This window comes from Osmerus mordax, chromosome 26 (assembly GCF_038355195.1).
Source record: "Osmerus mordax isolate fOsmMor3 chromosome 26, fOsmMor3.pri, whole genome shotgun sequence".
Lineage (NCBI taxonomy): Eukaryota > Metazoa > Chordata > Actinopteri > Osmeriformes > Osmeridae > Osmerus > Osmerus mordax.
The window spans coordinates 6,872,923-6,892,909 of NC_090075.1; the positions used below are offsets into that span (position 1 = coordinate 6,872,923).

Consider the following 19,987-nt stretch of genomic DNA (forward strand, 5'->3'; position numbering starts at 1 on the left):
AATCGAACTGGCAACCTTCAGATTACTAGCCCGACTCCCTCACCGCTCAGCCATCTGACCCCCCCTAACATCTCTGCATAGAGATATATATATATACATACAGTACAACAGTGGCCTAATTTGACACTGGCTCTAGGAAGGGTTTAGCTGGCCCGGGGCCTGGTGACTAAACACTCGAGTGCTGCCATCCAAGTGTCTCTGTGTGTCCGTCTGTTTTCCCCGGCATCTGACAACCCCAGCTCTCCTCTGGGGGCCTTGAGGCGGAATCAGCAGATCTCCTGAAAGGAAACCCGCGATTCTTATCACGGGGCCCCGTGAGAGGGCGTGGGGAAGGGAGGCTCTGTGGGGCTGGCACACACACGAGAGGGCTTTCCCATGCCGAGACACCGAGCGATGTGAGGCGGCCTCCGTGTGAGACTCGTGAACACCAAAGGAGCGAGGGGAAGGAAAGGGAGAGAAGCGGACGGGAAGCGAGGCCGTCGGCGTGGCGGAGCAGCGTGGAGCGTTGGCCCCCCCGGGCTCCAGGACCAGCGCTCCCTCCATCATGAAGCTGAGGAAGCTGGAGAGGCTGTGCAGGGAGGTCTGGAGGAGCTGTCAACAGGTTGGACGACGGCATTTCCTAAGGACCTCACCCCCGACAGTGGTAGTGCTCGTTAGGGAAGATGAGATGTTTACTCTGCAACACGCCACTTGATATCTTAACATGGTTGACGAGAAAATGGTCCAGGATTGTTGATTAGTAGTGATGGTTAGGCATACTCTTTTTGATAACAAGGCACTATTTTTATGTGATGTAGAGATTTTGGTATAATTTCCGATCAATAAGATGTCTAATCAGTCAGGTGTGAACCCTTGCTACCAATGATATTCTAGCTACCCGTGACACTAGAGCATGTTTGTTACTCTTTTCACGTAACGGGATTCCCGTCTCAAGTGTGAATCTTTGTGGGCACGGCCAATAGAGGGCTTGGTGAGCCCATCTTTCCGAAAAGGCATTCTAGTCACGACTGAGTAAACACAAGTTTTATTTTTAATCCACTCCAGTCTATGAATGAATGACTCACAGCCACTCATCCACGGTCGGATGCAGTACTAACTGCCTCAGGCTGAAGTGGAGACGAAACCGTCCGCCCTCACCTGGAGAACCATATGAAGGAATACCCACAAGTACAACAATGATATCTGGTCTCACTCTAGTCGGGCTCGCCAGTGGGTAAACACTGAACAATGGAATTAGTCAGCGCGTTTTTTTTTTTTTTTTTTTTTTTGGAACAGACCACTGGTCAGCAGATACCGTGAGTGAAGAGAATTCACCGCCAGCTCCATGTTTTCATTTAACCGTCATGGCCGTACAGTGGAGTAGATGGGGGATGTGAAGGGACGGTGTCGCTGGTTGTTTTGGAGGGGAGAGGAAACCTTTCCCTTCTGATGTTATCGGCCGGCCGCCCTCCCACTTCCTGCTCAAACAAAACAAAAACCTTCCCCCAAATATGCAACGTTATCCCTGTTCCGCTCTGGTGACCGAGTAGTTTGGGTGTAGTAGTGGAAACCTGACTTCGGGCTTCCTTTGGAAGCATTTAATGGGAGATCGAAACCACCAGAGCGAGGGGAATGAACTTTGGGATGATAGCTAGTATTCACAAGCATTAAAGATGTTTAATGACCTGTGCTTTTATATCCTGGCGATGCTCTCCCGAGTTCCGAATATTCGAATGTCTTTCATGTAAGTTTGGATAGTGTAGATGTAGTAATATATCGAATATCTCTAGAGTAGCTTCATTTTGGTAATAATGGCCAAGCTTTATTTCTTAGTGACCAAATTTATTTCAGTAAACTATCACATTTTTCACTTTTTTTGTACATAATCTGGCAGAGTATGTATATCCACACATACCAAAAATGTGGCATATCAATATTGTTGATCATCTCTGGACTAAGCTTACCCATTATTACCAGTACTCTGATAGGTGGTGTGTGTTGCAGTAGCCTCACTGGTAGATTTGAAGTCTACCTGTCCACACCCTACAATGTTGCTGTTTCCATAGATACTTCTACCACAGCCTTGATTCTCTCGCTCTCTCTTGAAGGAACCATCTTGTCCTCCAGCTCCTTTCGGGAGACGGCATGAACACCGGAGAGGAAAGAGAAATCAATCTCCCCCAATCCAATTTCACACATGATAAGGCCTTTAGAGCCATTTTGTCCGGGGAGGGGGAAGCGTCTTCCTCGGGGGACAGTTTGTTTATCCACACGACACGTTTACGAGGGAGGAGGGAGGGAGGGAGGAGGGAGGAGGGAGGGAGGGAGCAGCCGGGCATCCACCTTTCCAGGCTACGCCCCGTAGGAGCGCAGTCATTCCCCCGCACATTGAGCTTTGTTTCTGGCTTGGGTTTCCCAATAGCGGTCACTAGTCGTATTGTCCGACTGTGTAGCGACTCTAGTGAGTGTCGTCCAACTGTGTTGTGAAGGCCGTCCCATCAGTCTAATGAGTCGAAGCAAACCTCCGCCTTCCCGTTTCCCTTTCGTTTGAACTGTCGTCCCCCCAACAATTCTGTCTCGAACCGACATGCTAGTCAACATGCTTTGCACCCTTCTTAGCTGGTTTCCCCCCCTCAGTGAAGGATGGGGAGATGGGGGGGATGGGAGGCTTGCTCGGACGGCGCTAGTTTAGCGGCCAGGTTGAATGTGGAGCGCCGTGTATCCAGGCTGCCTCACGCGGGCAGCTGCGTTTTTTGCTAGCTCCTCTCGGCTAACGGCGGACAAAATGGTTTTGTGTGTTTCAGTTGGACCAGCTGGTGGTGGATGCAGCCAAAGAGAAGAGAGACATGGAGCAGAAACACTCCACCATCCAACAGAAGGTAGAGACACGCGCACACACACGCTCGCACTCACTCAGTCCCCTAGCCTTGGGGGGGTGGGCTCTCTAAACCCTGGCTCTGGTCTTGAGCACCGATTTCAAGGCGGAAGATCATGTGCCCTCAGACATGAAATCTCTTTTGTCATTCTTGTGCTCCAGCCTTGCCCATTAAAGAATCCGCCCCGAGACTGCTGGGATTTGAGAAAATATCACCATAATCCCACGTTCACGGGCTTCAGTATTTTTTGTCCCTGAAGTTTAGCCTACTGACTGGAAGTCTTAAATTCTGACTAGACTTCCATGTGCCCCTATATAGGTGTACAAACTGACAGGCGCACACAAAAAACGAACACAGAAATTCAGAGGTAAACCGTATTACTTAGAGGAGCAGCAAACCGCTTCCTGTTTAGAAGGAGCTGTAGTATTCTTCGGTCAGGTGAAACGGGACCTTCGAGGGGCGATCTCATGCCGTCACCGGCGCACACATGCATTATTGACGTCGCACGGAAGCCCTGGGCTCGCTTACAAAACAACGGGGATCTGTTTTCCCACACTGCACTGCGGCCCGATGACGCCACGGCGTCTGGCCGCTGTCATCACCCACCAGGGATGCTAGGTCCATTTTAAACTCCCGCGTATCGCCATGCAGGTTGGTTTTAAATGGAAGAAGCACATAGGGTGATGCCACTCTGGAGCGTGTGGTAAGGGGCGACGTTGTGTGTTCCGGCTCTGCGCGCGGATGTGCGAGACTTTTTTGGTCAGGCCCTTTTGATTTGTCTGGCGCTGTGTGTGTGTGTGTGTGTGTGTGTGTGTGTGTGTGTTTCTAAAGAGCAGCAGCTTGCCCTCCAGGTGTCTCTCTTCCCGGGGCCCTCTCCACATAGTCGGGCAGCGCCAACTCGATGCCAACTTACGCTCGTCCTTCAGCACTATGCTCCCAGCGTCCCCCCCCCCCCCCCCTACCCTTTCACAAGATGCTATTTTTAAGTTGTCTCGCTCGCTCTGTTTGCTCCCTCCCTCCCTCTGACTCTCTCTCGCTCTCTCCCCGTCCCTCGCTCACACACACCCCCTCTCCCTGTCTGGCTATATGTATCAGCATTTCTAACCAAAGCTCTCCTTTTTTCTCTCTCTCTCATCCCGTCACTCTTTCCAGGCTGCTCTGCAGGTAAGCCTTTTTTTCCCCCTCTTCCTCCTTCTTATATCTCGTGTGTCTCTCGCTGTTGTTCTGTCTGCATGTTGCCCGGAAGGCCACGCTGTCGTGTGTGAAATGACCCAACACCACATCAGAAGGGAGAAATGTGCACGGGCGCACGAGAAGACGAGAGACATGGTCCAGTTGTCGACAGCCGCGTCGGACAGTGCCCCGAGTGGAGCAAGACTTGTGTGTGGAAGTGACGATTTCTGTGCCATTCATGAAGACTGTGGTTATATTTCATCCAAATATTTGACAACATTTATATGAAACATCTAGAATTGTGTGGATAGATGGCATTCACCTTGAGTGAGCTTGTCTGCATTGCCACATGAACAGAGGGCGTTTAGTTTGCCTGCGTGAATTATTCAGCGGTCTAATTGTCATGTAGACGTTCTGGTGTTGCCCTTGTCCCATAGGAGAGAGGGGGACTTTCAGTAGGAGATTAGCATCTGTGCTACAGTATGTCTGTCAGAAGGTATATCGAATCTTATTCTTATATCCAATTCAGCCCTTTCATGGGCTATTTGTGGCTCAATGCATGCTGTGTGCACACACATACATGAGAGGGAGAATTCAGAGTACAGGGCTGTCTACTGAACTCTATAAATGTTTTAAACTGGAGCTACTCTGAATGGGGGGTTGGTTATTCTACCAGCTAGAACAGGCATATCGACCTGCGTGCGCACACACACACACACACACACACACACACACACACACACACACACACACACACACACACACACACTCAGATCCCAGTGACCTTCGCTTGGCGCTGGGGGTTTAGCGGAAGGAGGCGGAGTCGCGGCAGTGACGAGTGCCGATGACGATCCAACACACACACACACGCGCGCTGCACGGAGGAGAGGGACAGAGACTTGTGAGGAGCCAATCTGCTGGTGTGACAGGGACCGTCAGGGAGATGCTCCGCGGGGACAGCTGGGGTTAGCTGCAGCGAGCGCTAGCTTTCATCACAGGGAGGCTAACACACACACACACACACACACACACTCTCCCACACACGAAAACCAGGCATGAAGATCTTCAGCAGGTTCCACTATGTGTGGTATCTGGTGAGTGGGAGTGAGGGAACTTTAATGAGCCATGTGTGCGTTTGCATGTGTGTTTTCCTAGCATGTACTTGGTTTTCCATAACCCTGTAAGGTGGATGTCGATGAGGTGTGTGTGTGTGTGTGCGTGCGACACCATAGGGCATCAAGTCTTTCTGTTTCCATAGTTTCTCAGCCCTCATTTGATTTGTCACTGTGACTTTTCTTAGGAGGTGACAGAACTTGACCCGTTACCAGACGGACGGAGCTTTTGTGCTTGGAGGTCCACCTCCGTACGTACAGTAGACACTATTGACTTTCGTTTGATTTCCTCATTCGTAACTCACCCCCCCCCCCCCCCCCCCCCACCCCGCTATCTCCCCCCCCCTCCGTGCCCCCTCACCCGTGCCTGCCCGCTGAAACCAAGTGACTCCACTGTCGTGTGCCGTGGCTGTGTAGTTTTAGCCGGCAAATGCGTGTGCCTAGTCTGCCGTGGCCTTCCGCCGGCGTGGGGGGGGGGCGAGCATGGTCCGCCGTCTTTTCTGTCTACTTGTGTGTCACCTTTAAGGTGCTAGCTCTGCTGCTTCATACGAAACACCATTTTCGTCCAACGGATTCTCTTAATCGGTTGGATAATGCATTGCCATGCATTGGATGGATTGTAATTCACGTGGTGTTTTTGATTTGAACATTTGTTTTTAGGAGGCTTGGTTGTGTGTGTGTGCGCGTGTATGTGAGGGAAATGGATGTTTTTTTAATGGGATGGTTAAAGTTATAATAGGTAAGATGTGTAGGCACATTGCTATGTCCTTCAGGCATCACGCTTTTAAACTGACATCCTAAATAATGCACCCCGACCCATACAACTTAGCTGCCCTGCTTTTTCCACCGAGGAATTGTCAGCTAAGGATGTCTCGCTGTAATGTGCTGTTGAGCCGAGGTGAGTTTGCTTGCGTTCTGCTCACAGATAAAAGGGTTTGTGTGTGTGCGGCGCGTCAGTCGGGTGCCTCTTGGCACATCCAGGCCACTAGCGTTCCCCACCCCCTGCATTCTCCACAAAGACCCGACTGGAAATAGCCTCTGTTGCCCTAATGTGTTACAGGGATGGAAGGGGTGCGTGCGCGTGTGTGTGTGTGCTGGAATGACCAGGCAAAGGTGTTTAGCCCTGTGGCCTTTTTCCCCTCAGGTTTCAGGAACAAATTCAATCTGGCCGCTCTATCACTCACTGTCACACACTCCCTCTCTCTCTCACACGCCAGGTTTGAAGTAGTATGGAATGAGGAAGGGATGATGTACCTTAACCCTAACCTATAGATCAGCTTTCTACCCCCAAGTAGCGACAATTTACCTCACAGACTCTGGAACATTCCTGGTGTACAGGGACCGTAGGAACAAGAGTCCGGCTTTGTGTTGCAGTGGGGCTGCTTTGGGGGTACCACGGCCTGCCAAGCGCTTCTGTTGTCCTTCATGTCTGGAATAAGAGTCCTTATTTTGTTAGCTTCAGCTCTATACCTATTGCACTGCAGGACATGACATGTGATCTCAAGATGAACTTGTCATGGGGAGTGGTCCGAGTTGTTCCTATTTCATATTCAAAAGTTCAGTAGTTGTGGAAGGGCACGGCTGAATGGTGTGATGAGGTAACCTACTCTGTCGTTGTGTTTTCCGTGTGTTTCTAGAAGGACAATGCTGGAAGCCGGTTACCGGCTCTACTCTCTGTGATTAGCTGTGGTATAAAGAGGGTGTAAAAGGACACCCTTCTTCCAACCAAACACGCACACAAGCGTGTGGTGTCCGGTGTCTCGGAGGCAGTGAGGGTTTGGGTAGGAACGGGTTGGCAGAGACGCGGGGCAGTGAAGGAAAGGTTATTGACACATACACAGGCCTATCTCTTCACCACTGAGCGATTGGGTTACAGGGGTGTCAGTGACCCTCCACGGTCAAGGAATACTGGGTAGAGAGAGGGAGACACGACACAGGCGGTGATGGAGAGTCGGTTTACTGTGACAGGAAGTAAGGTTGAGGATACTTCACTCTTTAGGCCCTCATCAGGCCCCTGACTCTGAGGAACCCGGCTGTGTATCCCAGGTGGACTGTTTCTGCATCGTGTCTGGTTCTCGTCGGCTGAATGAGAATCGCTGAGTCGCATTTCAATAAATCGGAACAGGTATTAAATACAGTGTTGTCATGTGCTTTCCCCCAACCAACTGCAACCGGCGACAAACCTACATTTGTTTCGTGTTGTCTCGCGAGTGAAATCATTTCCGCGATGTCGATCCAAACGGCAAGCATCCATGCCAAAGTCCCGTTGATCATTCTCTCTACCGGTCCCCTCCCCCTCTCCCTCTCTCCCACGCCAACAGGACTTCTCGAATGACGACACCAAGCTGGAGTACAATGTGGACGCAGACAACGGCATCGCGATGGAGGGCTACCTGTTCAAGAGGGCCAGCAACGCTTTCAAAACATGGAATAGGTACTTGACCCGCTCTGCCGCCGTACCGTCCCACCAGTATCCTCACTCCTCCCCATCCCACAGCCGGCACCCGCTCCAGGGAGTCGGCCTTGACCTCTTGATTAGTTATTGATCTTTGGAGAGAGGCTGGCGAAAGATAACACGCATCAGTAATGCATCTGTTCGGGGCCGAGTGTGTGTTCCACATGATCGATCATGCTACCGTGCAACACGTACCTGGTCCTCTGGCCGCCTGAATGCCAATGACACTGTTCGGCTTGTGACCTTCGTGAAGTTTGTCCCCCAACGCCACGCTGTCCGACTTTCGGAGGGGGAACGTGACGTAAACCACCTGGCTGCTTGAGTCCAGTCACGTAGCTAGACGGACACTTTAGCAGATGGGAGGGTGCTGATTGGCTAGTGATGAAGTCGCGCACATGCCTGGAAACGGACCTGTCGATACAGCCTCATTTTTACATTCACTGCCAAAAGTCTCTCGTTGTTGTTCCCAGTCATATTTGGAGGTTTCTTGCATCAATGCTTGGTTGTTCTGACTGGTTGAGGGCAGCGTGTGACCATGTTGTGATCTTCTCACAGGCGTTGGTTTTCCATTCAGAACAATCAGCTAGTCTACCAGAAGAAGTTCAAGGTGAGTCAGATGTCTCCACACCACCACACACACACACACACACACACACGTGTTTCCCTTCCCAAACATCGCCCGCCATTTTTTTTTTATACACTTGGAGCGCTGTGCAGCAGCATTCAAAACAGAATTCAACCCTGGCGAACTATCCCGTGATTCCGATGTGAAGGGCGCTTGGCGCATCTTAATGATTCCCTTCATTCATTTACAAGTCTCTCCGTCTGTCCCCGTTAATTGGGATCCAAAAAAAAGAGAAGGTGTATGTGTACTGAAGTGTATCTGCGTGGGGTTGGAGTGTCAGTGATGTGGTGGAGGATTTATGTTTGAGTATTGACTGTCTGATCAAGTCTTCGTCCCCCGTCCCCCCACCAGGACAACCCTACGGTGGTGGTGGAGGACCTGAGGCTCTGCACCGTCAAACACTGCGAGGACATCGAGCGCCGCTTCTGTTTCGAGGTGGTGTCCCCCACCAAGTGAGTGCGCATACAAGACATGCACTCAAACACCCCCTCCCACCCCTGCAGACACACACCTCCAAGGCCAAACCCCCCCCCCCCCCAAATACCAAGACATGCACTGAAACGCACCCCCCCCCCCCCACACACACACACACAATACCATCCACACTTAAATTCCCGCCCACACTCTGTCGAGGCAGACAGATTGCGAGTCCATCCTCACGCCCCCTGCCTCTCCTCCCCCCCCCCCCCCCACAGGAGCTGCATGATGCAGGCCGACTCGGAGAAGCTGAGGCAAGCCTGGATCAAAGCCGTCCAGAACAGCATCGCCACCGCCTTCAGGGAGAAGGGAGAGGACGAGGTGGGTCAGCGGGCCGCGTCAGCACGACTGGATGGTTATTCAGCAGTTCCATCGTACTGTACAGCTCCACCACACATAGTCACACAGCTGCTCAACACGGGACTAGCTACACACCTGTAACCAGACCATCGAGTCACTTCAGAAAACTTTGTTTACCTGAAAAAACATCATTTGGAAACCTTTCTTTTCTGATCTTTTTTTTGGGGGGTTTCTTTGTGTGTCCATAAAAAGGATTTGTGTGCGTGTGTTTTTATGCGTGTTATTCCGTTCCCCTCCTGCTCCCCCCGGCCCATGCCAGAAGCTGGACAGAAAGTCCTCCACCTCCACAGGCAGCCTGGACTCTGGCGGCGAGCCCAAGGAGAAGCCCCTGAAGGGGGAGAGCGCCCTCCAGAGGGTCCTGGCCATCGCGGGGAACACCTGCTGCTGCGACTGTGGCCAGGCCGACCCGCGCTGGGCCAGCATCAACCTGGGCATCACCCTCTGTATCCAGTGCTCCGGCATCCACAGGTACAGACCTGCACTGTGCTCCATACGTAGATGCTAGATATCCTATATAGCGTATACATACATAGGTATGACAGAGATGTGGACAGTACTGTACTGTATATCCACTGTCACTGCCCCCACCTTGTGGCCAAGGCTGGAACTGCACCCCTGTGATCACCAGTGTGGGATTGCCTGGTGAAAATGCAGTTGACGATAGAGTCAACGTCTCACTAGACTCTTCCTGTCACTGACTGCTCGGCTTGTCCTGCAGGAGTCTTGGGGTCCACTTCTCCAAGGTGCGCTCGCTAACTCTGGACACGTGGGAGCCAGAGCTCCTCAAGGTAAGAACAGGACGCACACGCTGAACCGCAGACATTCATCACCTTCGTTTCAAATTGCCTTCACATTTTATATTAACCGACTCTGCTCTTGCTAATAAATCAATGGTAAAATGCTGTGGGTAACCCACTTTGACTGGGCTCTGTTCCAGTACACGCTGCTGAGTAAATACACCTGTCATCCGCTAAGGTTGTGAGCTAACTTGGTGTGTGTATGTGCGCGCAGTTGATGTGTGAGCTAGGGAACGGAGTGATTAACCAGATCTATGAGGCACGCAGAGAAGAACTGGGAGCCAGGAAGCCCCAGCCAGGAGACCCCAGGTACTGTGTGTGTGTACGCTCACTCTCTCCCACCAGGCACAGTTTATAATCTTAGTCTGTAGCATTCCCTAAATACACTTTTTAAGCATTTGAATCTATTAGGATTGAAATCCATTCAATATTACATTTACATTACATTTAGTCATTTAGCAGACACTCTTATCCAGAGCGACTTACAGTAAGTACAGGGACATTCCCCCCGAAGCAAGTAGGGTGAAGTGCCTTGCCCAAGGACACAACGTCATTTGGCACGGCCGGGAATCGAACTAGCAAACTTCAGATTACTAGCCCGACTCCCTCACCGCTCAGCCATCTGACTCCCATATATTACCACGGCTATGTACAGTAAGTCATACATCTTTATGAAGGCTTTAGCTTAACAAATGATCTTTCCTCCCCCCCCCACCCCCCCCAGACAGGAGATCGAGGCCTACATCAGGGCCAAGTACGTGGACCGCAGGTTCGTGCGCCGGCCGTCCGACGAGGAGCTGCGGACCAAGGTGGTGTCCCTGAGCAAGCAGGAGAAGAGGCTGAGCAGCAGCTCGGAGCACCTGCCCCCGCGGCCCCCGCCGCCCACGCCCAAGCTGCGCCCGGCCTCCAACGTCTCCGGACAGTCCGGTTAGTACCCCCTCTCCCCCATCCCCCTCAGTACGCAACAACGCCCCTTCTCCCCCTCTCTCTGCCCCCAACCCCGTCTGCTGAAAGGTGTGCTGTGTGTGTGTGTGCTTTCTGAGCCTGTGGGCTGGTTTGTGTTTGTTGTCATGGTGGGTGAGGGGGGAAATGAAGCGAGCAGTACCTCTGTTCAATACCCCAACCCACTGATCTGTGACCGGATTGCGCTTCAGCAACTGGTCAAACAGGTCATGCTTGAGGCATGCTGTCTCTCTCTCTCTCTCCCTCCCCCTTTTCTTTCTTCGCTGTCTCGCTCTCCAAGCAGCTCAGCTTGTAGTGTAACAGCCTGTGCTTCTGTCCCCCCCCCCCCCTCCTTTTTCTCCCCCCCCCCATTTCTCTCTTTCTCCCTCTCCTCCGGCTGCTCTGTGCTTCTGGACTAATCCCTCCCTTCCCCTCCCCCCACCCTCGCTGCCTCCTTCCCTCCCTGCCTCCTCTTCACCCCCTCCCCCCCGCGTAGCTGCCGCCGGGGGTTCGGAGGCCCGCCGGGATTCTCTGTTCTGTCCCGACGAGCTCGACTCTCTCTTCTCCTACTTTGACAACTCCTCCAAGCTTAGGAGCAGTAAGTACTGACAGGCTCTGTGTCCCCCCCCCCCCCCCTGTACTCACCTCTCAGGCTGTCTTCCTAACTGTAACGTCATCCGTCTTGTCGACCCTCAACCCACCCACTCCCCCCCCCATCTGGCTCTCTTAATGGACCATGCCATCCTGTTAAGCGAATCAGGGCGGAGCCGTACCACGTGTTCCCCGCGGGGGTGTCTCACAGGGTTGTGGTGGTCAGTGTCATGTCCTTCTGGGGTTTCATCTGTGTGTCCTTGTGGTTCGCGGCATATCTGGGAATGGCGTCGTTTCAGTGACGTGGCCAGTGCTTACCGTCTCGTCTAACCGGTTGGTTTCAGTGGGGGAAGGTGTGCTGTCTGTCCCTGCATGTGAGTGAGTGAGTGAGTGAGTGTGTGTGTGTGTGTGGTGTGTAGTCAGTGATCACGGCCCTCTGGTTCTACAGTAAGAAGTGCTGACAGTGGGATCCAGAACAGCGCTGATGGGAGCAGGGAGATGCTGGCCAACACCCCGTCTACTAACAGCTTAACAGAAGCAGGTACCCACATCCTGAGGACTATGGGGTCACACCTCTAACCAAGCATTAGCTTAGCATAGCTGCTATGTCCTTGAATGAATGTGGCTATTAGATATACAATACATAGCATTTGTAATGCAATGCATTGATTTAGCAGAAAGCAAAGTACAGAGGAGGATTTGCACCGGCCACCTTTTAACCTGCCTGTCAAATGCTCTAACCACTGAGCTACCCCCCGTTTGCTGCGGGGTCCAGACAGTTGTCGACAGCACACTGACACCAGTTTCCCTCCCTCCCTCCCTCCAGAAGCAGCCGAGCCCCCCCCCATGGCCATGCCCTCCACCCTGCCCCCGCCGTCCCCCTGCAAGGAGGCGGTGGTGTTCTACGAGCCCAAGGAGTACTCCCCGGGCCTGCAGCTGTACTGGGCCGCCTGCGCCCGCAGCCTGCCCGACATGGCCGAGGCCCTGGCCCACGGCGCCGAGGTCAACTGGGTCAACACGGAGGACGACAAGAGGACCCCCCTCATCATGGCCGTGCAGGGGGTAAGAGGCCGCGTCCACGCGCCCACTAAGACTACAGGACTGTTGGAACACAGGAAGTGCATTGACCCCCCCCCCCCCCCTTGCGGTGTTCGTTGTTATTATTGGGAGCCTGAAGGAACACGTTTTTTTTCGTGTATGTGTTATGTTACTCTATTGTACGCCTTTTACTTGTCTTTTGACGCATCTGGGCCTGTGCGCGCGCTGCCTTCCAGGGCTCGTTGGTCACCTGCGAGTTCCTGCTCCAGAACGCGGCCAACGTCAACCAGCAGGACGCCCAGGGCCGAGGGCCCCTGCACCATGCCACCATCCTGGGCCACACGGGGTGAGTCTCCCCACATGCCTCCACCGCCTGGCTCAGGCACTGGACAGGCATCCATGTCAAGCCTAATCAATTGATCTGTTTACAATGTACTTGCATTAGGCTTTATTTGGTCGGTCTGTCAAGCCCCAGCTGGGCCTGTTTGTGTTTCACTGCCATATCACCTCCCTGTGTGAGGTTAATTATGATGTGATTAATAGATGAAGAGCCATCCATGATCTGATTTTAATGCCTGGCCTGGCCTGACAATGATTCCTGTGGTTTTTAATCCCCATTTTAGACAAGTATGTTTATTCTTGAAAAGAGGAGCCAATCAGAATGCGGCAGACATCGAGGCGAAAACCCCCCTGTCCATGGCGGTGGATGCGGCCAATGCAGACATAGTCACATTGTAAGTTGCGTGGGCTGAACCATTAACATACATTTGGGGGGACTGTTCACTAACTTACCCTGTTAAGCCCTTTCCTTTCATTTATCACATTGGGAGTTCTATTTGTAGCTTGGGGTAATTAAAAAAAAAAGTAACTGTCCTTAACTACCTTTTCCCTTGACTAATCAACAGGCTGCGATTGGCCAAGATGAACGAGGAGATGCGTGAGGCGGAGGGGCCCTACAGCCAATCAGGTCAATATCCTACCAACAGCCCCACCGAGATGCAGTACAGGAAGTGTATGCAGGAGTTCATTAGCCTGCAGCTGGATGAGCACTAGGCTCGAAAGCCTCACCCCCCTCCCTCTCCCCCCCCACCACTAATAGAATTCTGCAAAAAAAAAAAAGTTTCTCAAACAGGCCATGAGATAAGTGACTGGGTTGTGTCTGGTCATTGGTGTCCAGAATTGGAGAGGGTGGCTTGTTATCTAACCCTATGCACTCTACCTGTCAAGGAGAAGCAACAACAAAAAAGGATGGGAGGGGCTGAAATCTAGATTTACTCCCTAGATATCCTGTACTGTACAGTATGTCCCGCGCAATAGCCCTTTCTGAGGACCTGTCTGCTGCTGGGGAACGCTACGCCGTGTGGACCTAGTCAGGTGCTCCACTTTTAGTTTATGTGACCGGGTCAAAGCCATTAACTGTAGAACCAGTTGTTTTGACGGATGGACGAACAGGCGGGAGACTTCAAACGGTAGCTGTTCTTTTTCAAGTCGCCGAACCGCGGCGTCCTGGCCGGCTATCAAACGGCAGCCCTGCGTCTCTGAGCCGGTCGTACGTCAGCCCCGCCGCGCCTCGGGGCTGTTTTCACTGGTGGAGACCAGAAGAGACCCAATCCTGACAAGTGTGCTCGTCGTCCCTGAGGCAGTAACCATGGTTGTTTTTAACAAAGGTTTTTGACCGTCCCAACGGTCCGAACCCTCTTGTTAAAAACACGTTGTCGATTATATTGAGGACATATTTATGCACATTCCTTATAATGGTTATGCAATATTTCAATGTGTTCCATGCTCGTTCGGTTCTTTCTTAGGGTCAGTCTTAACCCCCCTCCTTTTTAAAATAGTCGTTTGACTCCTTTTGAACCTTTTTAATCGTCATTACGGTGTGTCAAACTTGTAAACTCGTTTACCTATGAATTTTACTTATGTGAAGTTGACATGCCTGGCGACAGAAAAATCTATTTTAAGATAGCTTCTTTTTTTTTTTTATATAGAAACATTTGAATCATATAAGGATAATAGTTGATGTAAATGATGTACTGTACAGAGACATGCATTCTATGTTATATATCACAAGCATTGTATATCATATTCAGTGTCAAACTGTATAGTGTGTAGAGTAGAGTGCTGTGGTAATGGGACAGTGTTTTGGGGGGAAATCCACTGCACAAGGATGTTTGCAATGAGACGCCTGCTTTCATCCTTGTTTTTATTTGAACTGTACACAATAGTTTGAAGAACTTTTGTGGGCTTGGTTACTAGTCGACCTACCAAGTGTCTGGAAACTGTCAGAATAGACTGTTCTTTGGAGAAAGCGTTTCTTTTGAGAGCGTCAGTTAAAAGGTCTTAAATGTTTGTGGATGTTGTCGTAGGGGCGTGTTTAAAAGGGACATTGAGATGGTACAGGGCACCAAAACGCAAGTGTGGTAGCTTAGAACCAACATGTAACCATGTACAGCATTTTAACACATACTAGTATTACCTACTTCCATTTTATAGCAGCTGGAAAAAAAAATTCCAAAGGGCATTCAAATGTGAATGTAGATCTAATATTACGCTCCCTCAAGTGTTAGTTAACAATGAATGAGTGTGTGTGTGTGTGTGTGTGTGTATATATATATATTACATTACTCCTTTTCATCTCTTATCTCTAGCCCCTGGCCGGTTAGGATTTGGTTAATAAGCACGGCAGCACTTTTATTAGCTGATGCAGCTGGATTCTCATTCAGGCCTGCCAATCATGACGCGGGTACAGCATTTCTACTCGTGAAGAAGAACTAGTGTGTGTCGAGGTGCGTTCAATAGTGCGGTCAAGTGCGTTCAGTAGTGGTTGTTGATTGTGATTGTGGTGGTGAGTTGAAATGTGTATTCTTGGGAGTTAAAGCTTTCGCGGGTGTCTATGGATGTGAACCATAGAGATTTTTGTACACACAGGCAGGGTAGAAGAAACTCAAGTCCTACCTCTAGTGACCACAGGAGGGAGTGCTGCATTCACAAATTCCCCATTCACTTGAGGTTTGTAAACGATGGGGCTAACTGTTAAAACGTTGAAAAGGCTGTTTAGGTGATAGGTTTGTCCACAGCAAAGACCAGCCTACTTTTTGGGGTCTGGTGGTATAGATGTCATAGATATGCTACTCAGTGGACTAGCATTGGGGTCTTTTTGTGTTCCTTTTCGACGTGTAGATTCATTCAATAATCGCAAGTGTTTGGACCTATGACAGGAAAGATACTTGATTGGTTAAGACTGTTGTTCTTTTCTTGTCTTGCTTTATATCAAATGTAGGAGAACTGTTATTGCCTTACGGTCAACAGCAGACACACTATGCAGGTGTTGTAGTAACAGTGAGGGGGACTGAGAAAGGCAGAACTCCACAATGGGCAGAACTACTAGATGTGGTATTTAATTTGAAGATGGCTGAGGAGGGGAGGAAATGCACACAAAAGATTTGGTTTACTTCATGAAACGTCTTGTTCGAGGCTAAATCCTCCAAGGCTGAAAATCGGTCTTCCAGCGTGTCACTGATTTTCCAACTCTCAGCCCCTCAACGCACACTAATTAGTTGGTGAATAATGAAGTGTTGAAAGGCAGTCCTGTGATGAATGTGAAAGCGAGTTCAGCCCAGTGTGGGATGCATGTCTCTACTTTCTCATGTAAAAAAAGGACAATCCCTCTCCATATTAGTACCAGGTTAAGTGTACAAATGAGGTCAGACTGACTTGAGGTTGAAACTCTAAGCTTTTTTTAACATGCACTGTTATCACTCATAGCTCGATCTTTCTGCATCTTTACTGTCCCGTTTCTTTTCCTCTTACTCTCCCCCCCTCCCCTCCCCTCCCCAAAGTTGGTGCCTTTTTTCTGTTCTCTCATTTCTGTGGGATGCTGAGGCCAACACAGCTGTATTTTTGTACATAGACCTGCACTTTAAATACAATACAGTTGTTAACTAAACTAATCTTGTGGCCTAGTCTTTCTTTCTGCACTACACTATTCTCTGCAACACAGTACTCTTTGCCTTTGTTGTTGATTTTCACTATGCTGACAACTTGTGGCTACCGCTTCTCCCCCTCTCGACTTCCATACTTCTGTTTCTTCCTGTCAAGTCCCGCTGGTGTTTTAGCAGGTATGGCTAACTTTCTATCATTCCATCTGGCTTCTTTTCCCTCAACTTTGACGTGCAAGAGATTTCAGAGCCTTCATTATAACGTATGTACTTTGATATTGTGTCGACTAAAGAAATGTACACAACTTGTGTTTTCTACCTTTCTCCCGTGCTTAAATAACTCATCACCCTGTCGTGGTTTATGTTGTCCTTGCAGGAGACGAAACCTACCAAGACATTTTCCAGGACTTTTCCCACATGGCGTCAAATGACCCAGACAAGCTGAACCGTTACCAGCAGTATGACTTGCCCAGGCCTTGACACCAGTAGACGGTTCCAGTTCCAACGTTCTGGTTCCGGCCCATCTGGAAGTTTCTCAAAGCACCCAGAGTTTTTCTGATCTCCGCTGCAGTATGGAAGGCCCAGGCCACCACAACCTAACATCTGGCCCTGTCAGTAATGACTTATATTCAGACTTTGTTCATATCATACGAAGAAATACATTTTAGCAAAGTGAACTGGAACAAGTCGCAGCATATTCCAGTTTTTAAAGTGCTTACGTGAACGGTACATAAGAACCGTTTAAAGGGTTTGCCTGATTTTCTTAACCATTTAGCCGTGAAGCACATCTAAGTGCACAGACACCTAAAAAACAATATTTTTTATGGATGGATTTTATTTTATTATTTTTTTTGCAAGAAAGTTGGAAAGACATTCAGTTCTATTTCAGCTATAAATCACTTTTACCATCCCATTTTTGTTTTACTTAATGTACTGTACACTCAGTTTAATGACACATTTTCACTGAGTTGTCTGTTTAATGACTTGTGTAGACAGTGTTTGAGGGTCATCTTCACCGCTCAACTCCTTGTCATGGGTGTAAGGTAGGTAAGACACTTATTTGCACCAATCCTTTTGTCTTAAGTTATCACTGATGTTTACCTGTTGTAAAGGTGAAACTTTGAAGTGTCAATTACTTTACAGTTGGTGTGGAACGCACACATTGTCACACTATGAACAAATCATGTTTGATAATGTTGAGGAAAAAAAAAAACTTTTATAGATACTTCACTTACGTTCTTTGATTTTGTGTGTGTAGAATTTTCATAATTTGATCAGTTTCTTTCTGGTGCAAGATTTTGTTGGAATCATTAGGTTTCTCGGGAGCAATGATATTAAGCATAGCCCTTTCAACACCACAAAGGCTTGAAACTAGTAATGAAGAAAAGATCATCGGAATATACATGTTGGGTCCTCTGTATGAAGTACAATTGATTAGTTGATGGTTACCCTTAGCTACTATGCAACATATGGTGCTAGGACAACTCATTTTACTTTGCTTCCTCCAGACCATCAAAATGAACATAACATTTTTACCTTGGGTGAACACTTAATTCCTAACTCTTCATGTCAATGACCACACTGAAGAGATCTTTCTTCAGTGTAACACAGGATACAGTACATATCTTGTACATTGTAAAGATGCTTTTGAATATGACTCTTGAGGACTTAATTATAAAATTAGTGGTACTTGAATCATTAAATAAGCTTTTGTAAATGCTGTTTTTATTATTGTGTAATGTTATCCCATTTTATATCACCCTTCTGTATACCACTAAAGTTATGTATATTCTCAGTATACATTTTAAATGACTTACTGCATGTACTACAAATCATGGACTGAAAATACTTTGCTGAATGTTGAACCATTTGCTTGTTCTTTAGATTTTATAATGCAGTTTATTACCGCTGTTAATTACTCTGTCATTCCGATTTGAAAGGAAAATTGTAACGCAAAATTGAGTTTGATTTCTGACCCCCCCCCCCCCTTCATGGCTTACATCACCACGGGCTGATGTTCCACCATCATGGATGTGGGAACACAAACAACGTGTCTCTGAGGATCTCCAGCAGTCCTTAGCATGATGTCACCACACAGCTTTCCTCCCTCACCACGTATTGAACTTACGACCCACTACGCAAACAATTACGGTCTGTTTATTTCTACTGTTGTGTTGTCGCGTTCTTACAATGAGATGCCGTTACCTCAGTGTACATGTCCGTGTTTGTTTGAAACCATTATGTTTTAGGACATTTGACACGAACGCAGATGACTTACAAATAAACCATTTATCTAGAACTGGCCCAGGATCTGTTTGCTGTGTTCGTTTAGTGTCATGTCTGTGACATTGGGGCTGATTTGGTACAAAACATGTAGGCCCTACATTAAATTTGGCTTAAACGCCAAGACAAAGAACTAGGCTTAGTATTTGAATGAACAGTTTCAGTAGTAAGTGATTAAATGTTGAGGAAGGCACAATCTAGCTGTAGGCCTACTGTGCTATATAGTCTCTAGCGTAGATGTGGGCTGTTAGTACTGTACCTCGACCCAGCCTCTGGGCCTCATGTGTGGGCACGGGCCGTGCACTCCTGGTGCTCTTTTCAGGAGAGCTCTGTGGTCTGCTCCCCTGCAGAGAGGTGGAGGGCCGCTGCTGGAGATGTTTCCCCTCAATAAAGAAAAGAAATGTGAACACGCAGTGAGAGGACATGGTCCATTAATGCCACTCGCCCATCTGCGACGTCCAAAGGTCTCCGTGTAGCACGGAGCCTGCCAGGGACTTCATCTCCTAGGTTACGGCATTGAGACACAAACGCACTATTTCAAAGGATCATTAAATCTATCAACATTGGGAATTTCTTTTGAATAGAAGATACCTTTTTGAAAGAAAAAACTATTGATACATTTACAAGATGTAATTGATATAATAAAAGTCAATACTGTATTTAGCTCCAACTGTCTAAATAGTAGAAAATAATCAAATTGGTGATATACCACATTAAACACTGCATAAAGTGTATTAACTTTATAATTTTTTGGCCTACCGGTAGTATAACAATTATACAGTAAATATGACAGCACTTGACATTCAAATGAATAGGTCGTTATCCAACTCAGCAGAAGCCTGATAACAACCATTCGTTTGATTCAGGTGTGTTAGAGCTAGGAAACGTCTATAAGGACCAGGGTTGAGAATCACTGTCCTAGATATATCACTGATGGTCATATTAGACACAGTAATATACAGGGTTCCTGCAGGTTTCAGTAAGTCAAATTTAAGACCATTTTAAGACAATAAAGATTTAAGACCTACACAACGCATTACCCAAAAAATATTAGAATCAAAGAAATTCTGAAAAAATATTTTTATTTCAATGAATTCAGTAATTGAAAAAGCATTAAATTCATTTACAGATACTATAGTTATAGATCGCATTAAGTACTAGGGGTGGGGGGAAAAAATTATTCACATAGGAATCGCGATTCAGTCTTCTGGCGATTCACAATATTTTTTTATGCAAGTATATATCGAATTGTAACCCCAAGAATCGAATTGTGAGGTACCAAAAGATTCCCACCCCTAATAGACATTAAGCTGTACATTTATGTTTAATATGTATCAGTGT

General features: G+C 48.5%; 1 protein-coding gene across 5 annotated transcripts in view; it reads left to right on the forward strand.

The window, feature by feature from the left end:
* Positions 1-18,666, forward strand: part of LOC136936212 (arf-GAP with coiled-coil, ANK repeat and PH domain-containing protein 2-like) — a 34,866-nt gene extending 16,200 nt beyond the window's left edge. Inside the window, exons 9-25 of one of the 5 annotated variants that reach the window (XM_067229970.1) lie at positions 2,784-2,858; positions 4,008-4,019; positions 5,329-5,391; positions 7,462-7,574; positions 8,151-8,202; positions 8,572-8,672; positions 8,916-9,018; positions 9,317-9,525; positions 9,776-9,845; positions 10,069-10,163; positions 10,579-10,781; positions 11,836-11,928; positions 12,214-12,449; positions 12,662-12,771; positions 13,049-13,159; positions 13,331-13,392; positions 16,740-18,666. In XM_067229970.1, the coding sequence (XP_067086071.1) occupies positions 2,784-2,858; positions 4,008-4,019; positions 5,329-5,391; positions 7,462-7,574; positions 8,151-8,202; positions 8,572-8,672; positions 8,916-9,018; positions 9,317-9,525; positions 9,776-9,845; positions 10,069-10,163; positions 10,579-10,781; positions 11,836-11,928; positions 12,214-12,449; positions 12,662-12,771; positions 13,049-13,159; positions 13,331-13,392; positions 16,740-16,843 (1,812 nt within the window). In that variant the 3' untranslated portion in view covers positions 16,844-18,666. The remainder of the gene's footprint in view (positions 1-2,783; positions 2,859-4,007; positions 4,020-5,328; positions 5,392-7,461; positions 7,575-8,150; positions 8,203-8,571; positions 8,673-8,915; positions 9,019-9,316; positions 9,526-9,775; positions 9,846-10,068; positions 10,164-10,578; positions 10,782-11,835; positions 11,929-12,213; positions 12,450-12,661; positions 12,772-13,048; positions 13,160-13,330; positions 13,393-16,739) is intronic. The other 4 variants (XM_067229973.1, XM_067229971.1, XM_067229972.1 and 1 more) reach the window with 4 other exon arrangements.
* Positions 18,667-19,987: the final 1,321 nt, after the last annotated feature.